This window comes from Nerophis lumbriciformis, linkage group LG08 (assembly GCF_033978685.3).
Source record: "Nerophis lumbriciformis linkage group LG08, RoL_Nlum_v2.1, whole genome shotgun sequence".
NCBI classification, from domain to species: Eukaryota; Metazoa; Chordata; class Actinopteri; order Syngnathiformes; family Syngnathidae; genus Nerophis; species Nerophis lumbriciformis.
The window spans coordinates 34767240-34785000 of NC_084555.2; the positions used below are offsets into that span (position 1 = coordinate 34767240).

Genomic DNA, 17761 nt, shown 5'->3' on the forward strand with positions numbered 1-17761 from the left:
ATAAATATACTTGTTAAATAAAACCTCTGCCTAGTTTTTTTATTGAATACTTAGGCCTACTGCGCTACTGTATTTTTGTTGTTGGTAATCATGGTGGTACTTGGAGAGCCAAGTGTTTTCTGAGTTGGTACTTGGTGAAAAGTTTGAGAACCACTGGCTTACTGTATCCTCCTACGCTGCGTCGTGTTGCACGTTTAGCTATTCCTCACCCACCAGTGATTCAGTACTTGAAAGAAACATGCTTTATTTGCCGCCACGGAAGCCAGGATTAGTAATTAGTGACTAGCTCGCTAGCGAGGACGCTACAGTGCGTTGAGGACACGGTCATTTGCATGTCCCTGTCAAATTTGCAGGACACAGAATGTGTCATCAACATGCATTATCACGATATAACGATTGTATTAAAATCTCTATCGTATGCCAATTCTATATCATTTATATATTGTTTATATCGTACAACTCTATGGAACTTTTGTTATGAACTGTGGAACATAAAAGGACCTTCCCTAAAGTGTTCATTCACAGCTGAATGCAAATAATTGTCCAAATTGTTTTGGTAAAATCAAGATTAGGAATTAAGGGAAACTAAGAGCCTGTCTCACACACACACACACACACACACGCACAAAACTGTACACAGTAAAAAAAAATTCTGTAAAAAAACGGTCATCTACTAGCAGCTACGGCTGCCAAATGAAAACCATAAAATAAAAGTAAAACATTGTAAACCAAATAATGATCAAAAACATATTTACAGAAATTTTCATGAAACGTTTTGCGGAAAAATATCGTAATTTTACAGATTTTTACTAAATTATTAAGATCAACCACCTTTAATAAAGTGACGATGCAAACAGTTCTGCAGAAAAATACCTTTATTCTACAGCATGGGTGTCAAACTCTGGCCCGCAAGCCAAGTTTGGCCCGCCGTGTAATTTCATTTGGCCCTTGAGGCGATATCAAATTAACACTAAAGCTGGCCCGCCGATTATATATTGCGGCGGTGCCGCGGTAACACCGCATTCACCGCTAATTCTAATACTTGCCAACCCTCCCGGGAGTCTTCCAAACTTCAGCGCCCCTCCCGAAAATCGTCATGTTTGCTTTTCAGCCAGTCCAACGAGTGCTGGCCCAGTCACATAACATGTGCGGCTTCTGCACGCACATACAATTGAATGCAAAGCATACTTCATCAACAGCGATACAGGTTACACTGAGGGTAGCCAAATAAAAAACGTAAACACTGTTAGAAATATACGCCATACTGTGAATCCACACCAAACAAGAATGACAAACACATTTCGGGAGAACATCCGCACCGTAACACAACATAAACACAACAGAACAAATACCTAGAACCCTTAGCAGCACTAACTCTTCCGGGACGCTACAAGGTGTGTGTGTGTGGGGGGGAGGTTTGGTGGTAGCGGGGGTGTATTTTGTAGCGTCCCGGAAGAGTTAGTGCTGCAAAGGATTCTGGGTATTTGTTCTGTTGTGTTTATGTTGTGTTACGGTGCGGATGTTCTCCCGAAATGTGTTTTTCATTCTTGTTTGGTGTGGATTCACAGTGTGGCGTATATTTCTAACATTGTTAAAGTTTTTTATACTGGCACCCTCAGTGTAACCTGTATCGCTGTTGATGAAGTATGCGTTGCATTCGCTCGTGTGTGCGTACAGAAGCCACACATATCTTGTGACTGGGTCTGAACGATGTTAGAATGGATGAAAAGCGGATGTGACGATAGCTCGTAGAGTACGTTAAAGGCAGTGCATTTAAGGTACGCCCCCAAGACTGTGGTCCGGGTGGACTACGAGATATAATGACTGATGAACACCTTCGTTTGATAATGAAGGTTGCCTCAGCTGAAAGCCTGAGCCCCGACATTAATGAACTAGCATCCAAGAAAAGATGCCAGGTATCTGGCTTGGGCACATCAGATTAGATCAGTGTGTTGCAAACTGAGCAGTTTAAAGTCCTGAATGGTTGGTTTATTCATTGTTATTTTATTTTCAAATTTATTAGCCTGTGGAAAAAGTTAATGTTGATATTTACCTCAGAAGGCTACAAATAGAAAAGAGGCATTAAATTTTTATTCAAATTGTATTTGATATGCCATTGATATTTTTTAATTATTATTATTATTATTTGAAACTCGATTTTGCATGTCACTATAAAGTTATATGAGCTTTGTTTGTTCAATATTCAATGCAAAACTTGTTTGGGTCCCTATTAAAAGGTTAATTTGTTCAACCTTGGCCCGCGGCTTGGTTCAGTTTTAAATTTTGGTATTTGAGTTTGACACGCCTGTGTTAGATTGTTAGTATGGACATAGACTTTTATATAACAAGCTACATATTTAGTTAAAGATAATTACTGCAATTTTACATGAATTTGAAAGTAATTTAAGAAAACAGAAAATGCTATGTATAATTAATTTGGTATTTTTCTGTAAAAAAAAAATAGAAATACCGTATTTTCCGCACTATTAGCCGCACCTAAAAACCACAAATTTTCTCAAAAGCTGACAGTGCGGCTTATAACCCGGTGCGCTTTGTATATGGATTAATATTAAGATTCATTTTCATAAAGTTTAGGTCTCGCAACTACGGTAAACAGCCGCCATCTTTTTTCCCCGTAGAAGAGGAAGCGCTTCTTCTTCTACGGTAAGCAACCGCCAAGGTAAGCACCCGCCCCCATAGAAGAGGAAGCGCTTCTTCTTCTACTGTAAGCAACCACCCGCCCCCATAGAAGAAGAAGCGCGCGGATATTACGTTTCATTTCATTTGTGTGTTTACATCTGTAAAGACCACAAAATGGCTCCTATTAAGAGACACGCGTACAACGCAGAATTCAAACTCAAGGCAATAAGTCACGCAGTAGAACACGGAAATAGAGCAGCAGCAAGAGAAGTGAACATAAATGGTGCGTAGGTAGAGGAAGCAGGGGTGCGTTTTCCGGCACAACACCGGACGACATACGCCAACATCTTCCAGTGGATTGTAAATGCCTGGGCGAATATATCGGTCTCAACTGTGGTCCGAGCTTTCCAGAAGGCAGGATTCACGGAACTGCTGCACAACAACAGCAACATTGACTCTAATGACTTCGACGAGACGGAGCCGGCCATTTTGGATGCCATATTCGCCCAACTTTTTAATTCAGACACTGAAGAAGAATTCGAGGGATTTATGGATGAGGAATAATTTCAGAAAGTGAGCTTTAAATGTTTATTTTGTGTGTTGTGTGACATTAACGTTCGAGCAACGTTGAGTTTTACTATTTTTGTGATTGCACATTTGCACATTACATTTTGGGGGTGAACAGAGTTGTTAGAACGCTGGTTTGTAATATATTATTAAAGTTTGACTGACCTATCTGACTGTTTTTTTGACATTCCCTTTAGCGCAGCGTAGGCGCGGCTTATAACCCGGGGCGGCTTATAGGTGAACAAAGTTTTGAAATATGCCATTCATTGAAGGTGCGGCTAATAACCCGGGGCGGCTTATAGTGCGGAAAATACGGGTATACATATTTTGTCATTACTGGCACATTATTTAAAATAACAGGAGGATTGTTTATTTACAGATAATGTTTTCAATTCTAAAGTTTTATAAACTATTTTTAAAAAAATAGAAAAATTACAGTAGAAATTTAGAGTAAATTAACCATAAAAATAGGATCTTTTTTTACAATGTACACACACTATTAATGATGTTGTAGGACACACCTGGTTTCCCAGAACGCCGATGGAACAAGCAGTGGAAACCTCTTTTTGCCCAAACCACAGAGAGGCAAGTCTGGATGGAATGCCAAGGATGTAAGCATTACCCACTGAACACACAAACTGCCCGAAGAAGGTGACAGCGAACGAGCTGGGGTGAGCCGTGGTAGTTTTGATCCAAGCTCCGATGGAATTGAAAGCTGAGCCCACAATGATGGCTTCCCTGAGGCCTCGGTTGTCCAGCATCCATGTGACAGGCACGATGAGAGGGATGTAGGTGAAGGAATAAATCATGGCGAGCCAGTCCAGTGACAAAGTGCCGATATCATAAAAGCGTTTAAAAATGTTGCCGATGATGCCGTACTGCATCCACATCATGCCGTTGCTCATTGAGTAGATACAAAAGAGGAAGAGCATAACCCAGCGACACTTGTACAACTTGGTCTCCATTTGTGGCTTCTCCCAGAGTAAAGTAGTCTCGCAAACTGGTTCTGGATTTTCTAGTCGATCTATCCATCTGCTCACACTACCTGTCTGTGCTTTCAAACTTCTGACTAGGAAGAGCAAACAGTTCTTAGTATTCATGTAAACAAAGTCGTCATTTACTGGCTTGCTACAGCACTCTCACTGCAGCACTGACATTAATTATGTAATCACCAGACTTGGAGGAAGTTTTTTTTAAGTTCAATTTTGTAGGAAAGAAACAGATAACAGACAAGACACAAAACTCTGGTCATTTTAAGTGACAATTTTAACCCTTGGGGAGACCTGGGACCTCAGTGGGTCTTTTTTATTGCCTTTGGAGATGACATCATTCAACAGAAGGTTCATTTTAAAGGTTAGCAGGATGAACCATGGCCACAGGAGTTGTAAAGGAATTAATCACAAAATTTGCATTGTCCATTCTTTGCCATGTTATTTTTAGCACGCGCTATTGAGTGAGTTCCCCAGGACCTTTTTGTCCCCAAGTGACAAAAGGGTCGGGGGCGGGGCCGGGGGCGGGGTTCAATCCTGGGCTCGGGATCTTTCTGTGTGGAGTTTGCATGTCCTCCCTGTGACTGCGTGGGTTCCCTCCGGGTACTCCGGCTTCCTCCCACCTCCAAAGACATGCACCTGGGGATAAGTTGATTGGCAACACTAAATTGGCCCTAGTGTGTGAATGTGAGTGTGAATGTTGTCTGTCTATCTGTGTTGGCCCTGCGATGAGGTGGCGACTTGTCCAGGGTGTACCCCACCTTCCGCCCGATTGTAGCTGAGATAGGCTCCAGCGCCCCCCGCGACCCCGAAGGGATTAAGCGGTAGGAAATGGATGGATGGATATATATATATATATATATATATATATATATATATATATATATATATATATATATATATATATATATATATATATATACACATATATCTACATCCTGAAAATATGCAAACAAAACTGTGTTTAGATAATTGATACTTCAAACTTGCATAAATAATACGGAATATAACATAACTTGGCTTCTGAGAGCTTCAAAATGTAATGAATAAAATGCTAAAGTTGTTGATAAACAAGCAATTATTTTAATAATTAAATATGGTCATTTTAAATGAATTATTATGATAATTTAAAATTATTTATTTCAAATATGTTTATTTTAATGTATAATTCTATGGCTGGATGTAATAAGGAGTCAGAAAAAATACAAATAAAAATACAATTAATTTTGATGTTTTTAGCAACATAGAGTAAAAATGTATTTCGTTTTTTTTTTTTAATTAATAAATATATTTATTTTTAGGTAAGATAAACATAATAATACAATGTATCTCTAGTCTGGATGATTTAGTTCTTGTCACCCTGTTGTCCTCCCGTCTCTTCCCCAAGGATGGCTCCATGAGCTGGGCAAACGCCTGGAGATGCCCTACGTCAACAACACGGTCGGCGGCCCGTCGGTGCGCAGCTCGTACATCGCCGCCCTCTACTTCACCCTCAGCAGCCTGACCAGCGTCGGCTTTGGCAACGTGTGCGCCAACATGGATGCCGAGGAGATGTTTTCCATCTGCACCATGCTCATCGGCGGTATGCCGGACGCCTCGTATGGAATAACGTGATTGGGCAAGCACGCTGTTTATGTCGTGGGAAAGCGGACGTGAAAAAAAGCTGTCCTCACTCAGGTCCGCATGGAGCTGGAGGGGGCGTGGCCTCCAGCTCCGGCTGAAAATCGGGAGATTTTCGGTAGAATATTTGTCCCGGGAGAGGCGCTGAATTTCGTGAGTCTCCCGGAAAATTCAGGAGGGTTGGCAAGTATGGAGACGACGCTAAAGGCAGTGCCTTTAAGGCACGCCCCAATATAGTTGTCCGGCTGGAAATCGGGAGATTTTTGGGAGAATGGTTGTCCCGGGAGATTTTCGGGAGAGGCACTGAAATTCGGGAGGGTTGGCAAGTATGCCTATATGTATTTAACATGTTGGTGAGTTGGTCTTGACATAAGAGTTGTGTGGATTTGGTTAAAAAAATACTGCACGTGTGTGGACAAACATTGCATAGTTTTAGTTTTTCCCATAAACAACTGGGTTATATTTGACAAAAGGGCAAAAAACACAACAAAAAAATAAATACAAATTGACAGATAGCTTTGAAGTTGACCAAGAGATTTAAACGTTGAAATTAAAACAAAATAAATTATATATATGACTTATTTTTAAGGTTTTTATGTCTGAAACCCTTTTGGGTCCCTGGGACCTATAACATTCACTGCATTTGGGAGATCCCCAAGGGTTAGGAAACACAAAAAGAAATCAAGAAAATTAATTGTGGGAGTCAGCAACAGGTTCATTATTAGATCAAGCAGAGTGAAAACAATATGGAATCACTCAACGCCGAGGAAAATATGGAATCATTAAAAACAAACAAACAAGAAAACAGTACAACACACCACTAGTATTTTTTTGCACCATCTCTGGTTTTTATAACAGCTTGCAGTCTCTGAGGCATGGACTTAACAAGTTTCATATTCTAGTTTCTTCAAAATAGCCACACTTTGCTCTGATTACTGCTTTGCACACTCTTGGCATTCTCTTGATGAGCTTCAAGAGGTAGTCACCTGAAATGGTTTTCACTTCACAGGTGTCATAGTCTTGATGCCTTCAGTGACACTCTACAAGGTAAACAGTCTTGGGGAAAAAAAACGACGGCCTGATGGTAGCAGCTGGAATGATGAGTGCAGTGGATGTGTGGGGTCCTGAGTGATGGAGGTGGTTTTCCTGGTAACTGCCTGAGTTTGAAGATCTGTGAGGGTGGTCTGGAATCCTATATATTAGAGATGCGCGGATAGGCAATTATTTCATCTGCAACCGCATCAGAAAGTCGTCAACCATCCGCCATCCACCCGACCTAACATTTAATCAGAACCGCACCCGCCCGCACCCGCCCGTTGTTATATATCTAATATAGACGATGCAAGGCATTAGTGAGGTTATAAAGCTTTTGCCTGTTAAAGAAAGGAGACTGATCCAATGCAGCACAGACATTCGCGTGCCACGCTGTCACGGCCCAGACGCACACCAGTGCGCAATCATATGGGAGCCGCGCTGAGCGCACCTCCAAGCGCGTCTCGCTGCCGGCGACGGCCGGGTATGGGCCCGACGCTCCAGCGCCATCCATTTTCAGGGCTAGTTGATTCGGCAGGTGGGTTGTTACACACTCCTTAGCGGGTTCCGACTTCCATGGCCACCGTCCTGCTGTCTATATCAACCAGGGTGAGCCCCACGTCTCTTGGACCTCGGGCAAGATCATGGCATGGAGCATCTCATGCCACGCAAACTGCCTCAAGTCAGCATCTCCTTCGATCAGCCGTCCCAGAACCATTATTCCTCATGCTGATCTGGCTCAGACACCGGCGTGCTACCACGATCTTGCCGAAGTATTTAGCAAGGAACAAGCAGAAGCCCTACCTCCTCACAGACCCTACGACTGTGTCATCAAGCTACTCCCTGACGCTACCCTGCCTTCCAGTCGCTTGTACAACCTGTCACTCCCGGAAAAGGAAGCCATGAAGGACTATATCACAGAGTCCCTAGCCTCTGGCATCATCACACCTTCTAACTCTGGCATCTGGTTTCTTTTTTGTTGCCAAGAAGGACGGATCTTTAAGACCCTGCATCGACTACCATCACCTTAACAACATTACGGTCAAGAACAAATACCCCCTACCTCTGCTAAATTCTTCTTTTGAGCCTTTGGCTCCAGCCACAGTCTTCACCAGTGTTGGGACTAACGCGTTACTTTGTAACGCGTTAGTTAGGTTTGTTGCAACTTTGCGACTTTATTGGTGTCTTACACGCAGCCATCCACCAAGCTAGAGCACCTGCACACACTAACTGTTGCGCTCCCTCACCTCTCTCGCCCACTCACTCACTGACGTCACTCACCTCACATGCTGTGATATCTTAAAGGGCCACACGCACACACACATACGCTACTCTCATAACAACTAACAAGACATCATGGTGAAGTCAGAAGTCGAGTTTCTTAACAAGTTAACATGGAGAAATTGTCACTACTTTTCTTTTGTCGAGCACAAAGAAAATAACAGTTTAGTTAAATGTAAGTTGTGTCTTGGATCAAAGATCCCATCTACTTAAAGTTAAAGTGCCAATGATTGTCACACACACACTAGATGTGGTGAAATTATTCTCTGCATTTGACCCATCACCCTTGATCACCCCCTGGGAGGTGAGGGGAGCAGTGAGCAGCAGCAGTGACCGCGCCCGGGAATACTGCCCAAAACAGCAATTCAAATCTGCTGAAACAGCTACATAAATGGTAAATGGGTTATACTTGTATAGCTTTTCTACCTTTTTAAGGAACTCAAAGCGCTTTGACACTATTTCCACATTCACCCATTCACACACACATTCACACACTGATGGAGGGAGCTGCCATGCAAGGCGCTAACCACCACCCATCAGGAGCAAGGGTGAAGTGTCTTGCTAAAGGACACAACGGACGTGACTAGGATGGTAGAAGGTGGGGATTGAACCAGTAACCCTCAGATTGCTGGCACGGCCACTGCTAGCCAGGACAACATTGATAGAGCCATTGCAGCGTATGTGCTAGAAGACATGCAGGCTATTTCTACAGTGGAGTCACACATTTTCAGGCAGCTAATTAGCATGATACCGGCGTCAAACAACAAATGGCACGGAAAACATGTTCCAAGTACCTGGACAGTGAGCACATAAACATGGAAAGCGAGCTAAAGAAAACACTCCAAACTCTGCCTCTGCTCATCATTGAAGGTACACACTGTCAATTCTCTTATATACTCTTTCATTATAGACTTCTACAGTGTTTGATTATCACATCACTCTAAATGTATAGACTATAAAGTTCACAAACATAAAGAGGGATGCTAGTGGGCCAGGCCAATCTTTCCTTATCTCTAAACTAAAACTTGGGAAATGTGTAGAGTGTTCTGGGCTTCACTACAGTGTTGATCTCCTGAATACATGATTTTATTTCACAATTCCTTGAGAAAAAAAAATGCCTGGTTAGGCTTTGTGTATGTCATGTGTGCCTTCCTTGGGTGAAGCCAGCTTTACAGCTATGTTGTCATTATGCTGTTTGTTACTTATGTATGTTATGTTGCAGCTATTTCAAATAGTTTTGTCAATTTGTTTTGGCCTGAAATAAACTGGCCCTTAATATATAACATATCTTTGTCTTTGTGTGTTGTATGTAGACCACATTGCTTAGCAGAGTTCACTGATGCAAATGCATGTCAAGTTGATCAACACATTGTATTATTCTCCAGTGCAATAACAGTACTGAAATGAAGGCTAAAAGGGCATTAATGAGAGCCTTAAAAAAAAAGGAGAAAAAAAAGAAGTAACTAAATAGTTACTTTTCACAGTAACGCATTACTTTTTGGTGTAAGTAACTGAGTTAGTAACTGAGTTACTTTTGAAATAAAGTAACTAGTAACTGTAACTAGTTACTGGTTTTCAGTAACTAACCCAACACTGGTCTTCACCAAGCTGGATCTACAAAATGTCTATCACCTGGTACGGATTAGGGAGGGCGATGAATGGAAGACGGCGTTCGACACCCATCTAGGGAATTACAAGTACAAGGTAATGCCCTTCGGACTCACCAACGCTCCAGCTGTCTTCCAGACTCTCGTAAACGACATTCTCCGGGACATGCTGGACCAGTTTGTTGTGGTCTACTTAGATGATATTTTGATTTTGTCTCGCAGCCTGCCGGAGCACCGGCAGCACATACAACTCGTCCTTCAACGACTACTGGAGAATCGTCTTTCCGTTAAGGCGGTGAAGTGTAGTTTCCATAATTCTTCGGTGGAATTCTTGGGATTTGTGGTCGAGGGGGCCACTTCAGCGCCCACCCCAAGAAGGTCGAGGCAGTTTTGGAGTGGTCACAACCCTCCACTAGAACTGAACTAAGGAGGTTCCTAGGGTTCGCTGGCTTCTACCGACGCTTTATCCGGGACTTCAGCAGGATAGCCGCACCGCTTCATTTCCTTACGTCTACCAATATTCCCTTTTTATGGACTCATGAGGCCAGTAAGGCTTCCGAGGGTGTGAAGAGGAGCTTCATCTCTGCTCCAGTCCTCATCCACCCGGACTTGGACTGTGCTTTCCCGGTGGAGGTGGATGCATCGGACTCGGGGATAGGGGCTATACTCTCTCAATGCTCCAAGATTGATAACATGGTTCACCCCTGTGCATTTTTCTCCAGGCATCTCTCTCTAAGCGGAACTACGAACGCAGGAAATAGGGAACTACTTGCGGGCCACGAGGCTCTGGTGGAATGGAGACATTGGTTGGAAGGAGCCAGACTCCAGTTCCAGATCCTGACAGACCAAAGCAACCTTCTCCACATCCGCTCAGCCAGAAGACTGAATAATCGTCAGGCAATTTTTCTGTCGATTCGACTATTTACTGTCTTACAGACCAGGATCTAAGAACACTAAGGCTGACTGTGGGGAGGCGGGGCCGGCGGTCCGACACCGGGGCCCGCTCCAAGATGGCGGCGAGGAGGCGTGGCCTGCGGACCCGCGTCCAAATGGACTACAGGCGCGTGGGTCGGGCAGCTGGGGACAATCAGATAATCTCCTGTCTGTGTATAAAAGCGTGACAGCCGAGAGAGACGGGGGAGGAGGTGGAGAGCCAGAGGCAAGACGCAGAGCAACGTATGAAGCGAGAGCAAGACGCCGACCACGAAGACGCAGCCGGCTGAAAAGCGGGAGGCGGATCGAGCAGCAGGTGGAGCCGGAGCTGAAAAGCAGCCAGCAAAAGACTTTCTGATATTTAAAAATAAAGAAGTCAAACCTGCTCACGACAATGTCGTCCTTGGATGGTCCTGAGAACCCACCCGGAAGCAAGGGTCTTCCACACTGACGCGCTATCAAGACAATGCATGGAAGAACCTACCTGTCCGACGGTGGCCGAACCCATCCTTCCTCCTGTGCGTATTGTGGGAATGGTATCGTGGAAAGTGGAGGATCTCGTCAAGACCGCGCTGCGCTCCAATCCGGGATATGGGGGTGGACCCCCCAACAAACTTTGCGATCCAGGGTCCTGGATTGGGGGAATTCTAGCCTATTCTCCTGTCATCTAGGGTTTCAACGCACCCTATAATTTTTACAAAGACGTTTCTGGTGGCCATCCATGGTTAATGACACATGTGAGTTCATCGCTGCTTGTACCACTTGTGCCCGCAGTAAACCCTCGCACAGACCTCCTGCTGGTCTCCTGCACCCTCTACCGATTCCTGACCGCCCTTGGTTGCACATTGCTCTGGACTTCGTCACGGGATGTCAACTTTCCAGAGGTAACACGAATGTATTGACTATTGTGGACCGTTTCTCCAAGGCAGCCCACTTCATTCCGCTTAGTAAGCTATCTTCCGGCTCGGAGACAGCTGACCTCCTCACCCTGCACGTCATCAAGCAGCATGGGATTCCGGTGGACATCGTATCTGACTGGGGCCCTCAGTTTACCTCACAAGTATGGAGAGCTTTCTGCAAAGGGATTGGGGAAACCCCCCATGTTTCCCCAGCAAGAGCAGGAGATTGCTGTTCCCTCTACGAAAGCCCACATCAAGCGGTGTCAGAGGGTTTGGAGAGCCGCCCGAGCAGCTCTGGAGAGGGCTACGGAAAGGATGTGCCGTAGCGCCAACCGTCACCGCATCCTGGCTCCATCCTATCAGCTGGGACAGCGGGTTATGTTGCTGGCTAAGGACCTCAGCCTCCAGGTACCGTCAAAGAAATTAGCCCCAAGTTACGTGGGTCCATATCCTATTGTGACGATTATTAACCCTGCTTCTGTCAAATTGGCTTTCCCACCCTCGGTAAAGCGACAGACACCCAGTTGTACACGTATCCCAGATTAAACCGGTAGCGGAGAGCGATCTGTCCCCTTCTACTCTTGCCTCTTTGGTCTGACGAAGGATACATCCAACACACACAGACAACAAAACCTGGTAAAATGTATATGGTTAATTCTACACATCGTCTTGCACCTATCACTTGAAGTAGCATACACATCCTACACATTCATCAAGAAGTTTAATAAACCTGTTGAACTGAGTCCTGCTGTGGTATCAAAAAAGAGGAAAATATGAATGCAGCAATGTACAGAGACATCATGGATGAAAACCAAAGCTTCCCATCTAACCTGATGGTGCTTGAGAGGTGCTGCTAAAAGGAATGGGCAAAGAGGAATGGATTAAACTTTCCAAAGACAGGTGTGCCAAGCTTGTGACATAGTATTTAAAAAGACTTGAGGCTGTAATTGCTGCCAAAGGTGCATCAACAAAGTATTGAGCAGTATTATTTTTTAAAGAAATTGTAAAAGAATATATTTAAAAAAATCACATTGTCATAATGGGGTGTTGTTTGGAGAATTTTGAGGACAAAAATGGATTTATTCCGTTCGAGAATAAGTCTAACAACAAAATCAAGCGCTGTGAATATACTCTCTGGATATATATATATATATATATATATATATATATATATATATATATATATATATATATATATATATATATATATATATATATATATATATATATATATATATATATATATATATATACATACACATATATATACCGACATACATACATACGTACACTACATACATTGTTGGAGCCTATCTATATTATTTATTTATTAATTGTTTTGACAATGAAATCAATTAATGCCAATGATGATGTTGATTAATTATTGGATGTTTTAGATTTCATTGTGATCTAAAACTTGCTGGTAGACGGCTGCGTTGACCCTGGATCTCAGGAAACAGAGTGGACCGACACCAGCAGATGACATGGCACCCCAAACCATCACTGATGGTGGAAACTTTACACTAGACTTCAGGCAATGTGGATCCTGTGCCTCTCCTGTCTTCCTCCAGACTCTGGGACCTCGATTTCCAAAGGAAATGCAAAATTTGCATGGTTGGGTGATGGTTTGGGGTGCCATGTCATCTGCTGGTGTCGGTCCACTCTGTTTCCTGAGATCCAGGGTCAACGCAGCCGTCTACCAGCAAGTTTTAGAGCACTTCATGCTTCCTGCTGCTGACCTGCTCTATGGAGATGGAGATTTCAAGTTCCAACAGGACTTGGCGCCTGCACACAGCGCAAAATCTACCCGTGCCTGGTTTATGGACCATGGTATTTCTGTTCTAAATTGGCCCGCCAACTCCCCTGACCTTAGCCCCATAGAAAATCTGTGGGGTATTGTGAAAAGGAAGATGCAGAATGCCAGACCCAAAAACGCAGAAGAGTTGAAGGCCACTATCAGAGCAACCTGGGCTCTCATAACACCTGAGCAGTGCCAGAAACTCATCGACTCCATGCCACGCCGCATTAACGCAGTAATTGAGGCAAAAGGAGCTCCAACCAAGTATTGAGTATTGTACATGCTCATATTTTTCATTTTCATACTTTTCAGTTGGCCAACATTTCTAAAAATCCCTTTTTTGTATTAGCCTTAAGTAATATTCTAATTTTGTGACACACGGAATTTTGGATTTTCATTTGTTGCCACTTCAAATCATCAAAATTAAATGAAATAAACATTTGAATGCATCAGTCTGTGTGCAATGAATAAATATAATGTACAAGTTACACCTTTTGAATGCAATTACTGAAATAAATCAAGTTTTTCAAAATATTCTAATTTACTGGCTTTTACCTGTATATATATATATATATATATATATATATATGTATGTATATATATATATATACATATATTACAGTCGTGGTCAAAAGTTTACATACATTTGTAAATGTATGTAAACATACAGCAATGTTAATATTTGGTTAAATATAGTTAATATATATATATATATATATCCATCCATCCATCCATTTTCTACCGCTTATTCCCTTTGGGGTCGCGGGGGGCGCTGGAGCCTATCTCATATATATATATATTATATAATTAGTGCTGTCAAATCAATGTATTTTATTTCTTAATCAGATTAATCATACTGTTGAACTGGGATTAATCGTAATTAATTACAGTAAAAAAACAAAACTTGCTTACGTAATTGAAATTAACACTCAAAAAAGACCCCAATGGTTTAACACAAATGCAATTTTATTTTTTAGAATATTATACAAAAACATTTTTTAAATGTTTTTCTTGAATGTAGGTCATTTATTTGCTCAAAACTTGGTGACAGGGATTCTTTTTTAAGTCAAATCTGCCCGTGAGCACACCGGTCAGCGTCTCCTCATGCATTCCTGCACAAACTTTTGCTTTGACCTGATCATTGGCCATTTTGCAACCCACGTTGGCTTTCAAGTAACCATATGCGGTTAAAGTAAAGGAGCATGTGCTGTCAAAATTAATTACATGATTGATCTGCAGCTATACAATTGTTTTTTTGTGATTAATCACATGAGCTAACTCCTTATTTTTGACATCTTTAATACTTTGATATATATATATATATATATATATATATATATATATATATATATATATATATATATATATATATATATATATGTGTGTGTGTGGGTGTGTGTGTATATATATACGGATATATATACACTTATAAATGTGTGTATGTATATATATATATATATATATATATATATATATATATATATATATATATATATACACATACATACATATTTGATATACACATATATTTACACATCTATAAACACACACACACAGATATATATATATATGTATATACATATATATATATATATACACATATATACAATATATATATACTATATATATATATATATATATATATATATATATATATATATATATATATATATATATATATATATATATATATATATATCTCTGTGTGTGTATATATATGTGTGTTTATATATACACACAGATATATGTATATATAAATTATAGTGGCCTAGTGGTTAGAGTGTCCGCCCTGAGATCGGTAGGTTGTGAGTTCAAACCCCGGCCGAGTCATACCAAAGACTATAAAAATGGGACCCATTACTTCCCTGCTTGGCACTCAGCATCAAGGGTTGGAATTGGGGCTTAAATCACCAAAAATGATTCCCGGGCGCGGCACCGCTGCTGCCCACTGCTCCCCTTACCTCCCAGGGGGTGATCAAAGGGGATGGTTCAAATGCAGAGGACAAATTTCACCACACCCAGTGTGTGTGTGACAATCATTGGTACTTTAACTTTAACTTTAACTTTAATATACATATATATATATCTGTGTGTGTATACATAGATGTGTATACATAGATACATCTATACACACACAGATATATGTATATATAAATTATATACATACATATATATGTATATATATATACATACACATATATACATATATATGTGTGTGTGTGTGTATACATAGAAGTGTGTATAAATATATGTGTATATATATATCCGCTATATATATATTTATACAAATATATATACACCTATAAATGTGTGTGTGTGTGTGTGTGTGTATATGTATATATATATATATATATATATATATATATATATATATATATGCATATATACAAGTATATATACACCTATAAATGTGAGTGTGTGTGTGTGTGTATGTATATATATATATATATATATACATACACACACATTTATAGGTGTAAATATATTTGTATAAATATATATATATATATATATATATATATATATATATATATATATATATATATATATATATATATATATATATATATATATATATATATATATCCATCCATTTTCTTCTGCTTAATCCCTTAGGGGTCGCGGGGGGCGCTGGAGCCTATCTCAGCTACGGGCGGAAGGCGGTGTACACCCTGGACAAGTCGCCACCTCATCGCAGGGCCAACACTCACATTCACACACTAGGGCCAATTTAGTGTTGCCAATCAACCTATCCCCAGGTGCATGTCTTTGGAGGTGGGAGGAAGCCGGAGTACCCGGAGGGAACCCACGCAGTCACGGGGAGAACATGCAAACTCCACACAGAAAGATCCCGAGCCTGGGATTGAACCCAGGACTGCTCAGGACCTTCGTATTGTGAGGCAGACGCACTAACCCCTCTGCCACCGTGCTGCCCTATATCTATCTATCTATATATATATATATACACTTTTAGGTGTATATATTTTTGTGTGTATATATATAAATATATATATATATATATATATATATATATATATATATATATATATATATATTGATATACACATATATTTATACACACTTCTATGTACACACACACACACACATATATATATATATATATGTATATATATATATATATTGATATACACATATATTTATACACACTTCTATGTACACACACACACACACACACACACATATATATATATATATATATATATATATATATATATATATATATATATATATATATATATATATATATATATATACATATACACATACATATATAGATATAAATATATATATACATACATACATACATACATACATACATACATACATACATACATATATATATATATATATATATATACATATACACATACATATATAGATATAAATATATATATACATACATACATACATACATATATATATATATATATATATATATATATATATACACACACACAGTTACAAGTGTATATATATTTGTGTATATATATACACCATGTAGCAGTGATGGACTGTATACGCTAAGATAAAACATACTTTAAGATAAGATAACAACATTTCAATTTCAGATTTGTGAGTTAACTGTGGACAAAATGTACCAACTGTACTCATTTGGAGTTACTAATTAAAACTGCATCATAAACAGAAATGGAAATGGATGTGACAATTAAGGCCTTCACTACCCAACAAGCAAACATTCACTTGATCTTTGACTCTGTCCGTAATCTGAGAGACAACAAAAATAACAATGAGGTCCAAAAGCTCACCTGATTGCCAAAAACTCCAACGGAGCAGGCGGTGGACACTTCATCGGCGCCGAACCACACCGAGGCCAAGCGAGAGGGCATCCCTAAAATGAAGACCTGAGCCAGGGAGCTCGCCAGCTGCCCCAGCATGGTGACCCAGAACAAGCCGGGCTCGGCGCTGACCACTTTAATCCAAGTCCCTGCGCAGTTGAGCGCGTTGGCGAGCAGCGCCGTGACGCGCAGCCCCTTCTGGTCCAGCAGCCAAGTGACCGGGAAAATAAAGGGGATGTACGAGAGCATGTAGACCATGGACAGCCAGTCCACGGCGAAGGCGTCCACTTGATAGAACTTCATGATGATGTTGCTGATGATGCCGTACTGGATCCATTGGTACGCGTTGCTGAGGGAGTAGGAACTGAACAGCAACACGATCATCCAGCGCTTCAAGAACACGCGGGTCGTGGCTGCAGATACGCTCTCGCCGTTAGGGATGTTATCTCCCATTTTTTGGATTTTTTTGCATGAAAGGGTAAAGTCAAAGTCCTGTCCAAGAGAAGGACATGTGTAGGACCAGCTCCTATTGACTCACATTTGCAACACAGGCATCAGATATGCAACACAGGCAACT

At 41.0% G+C, this 17761-nt stretch overlaps 1 protein-coding gene across 1 annotated transcript in view; it reads right to left on the reverse strand.

The window, feature by feature from the left end:
* The window catches only part of flvcr2a (FLVCR choline and putative heme transporter 2a), a 47719-nt gene extending 30051 nt beyond the window's left edge, over positions 1–17668 (reverse strand). Inside the window, exon 1 of the mRNA XM_061968745.2 lies at positions 17155–17668. Coding sequence (XP_061824729.1) covers positions 17155–17637 — 483 coding nt within the window. The 5' untranslated portion in view covers positions 17638–17668. The remainder of the gene's footprint in view (positions 1–17154) is intronic.
* Between the last annotated feature and the right edge of the window lie 93 nt (positions 17669–17761).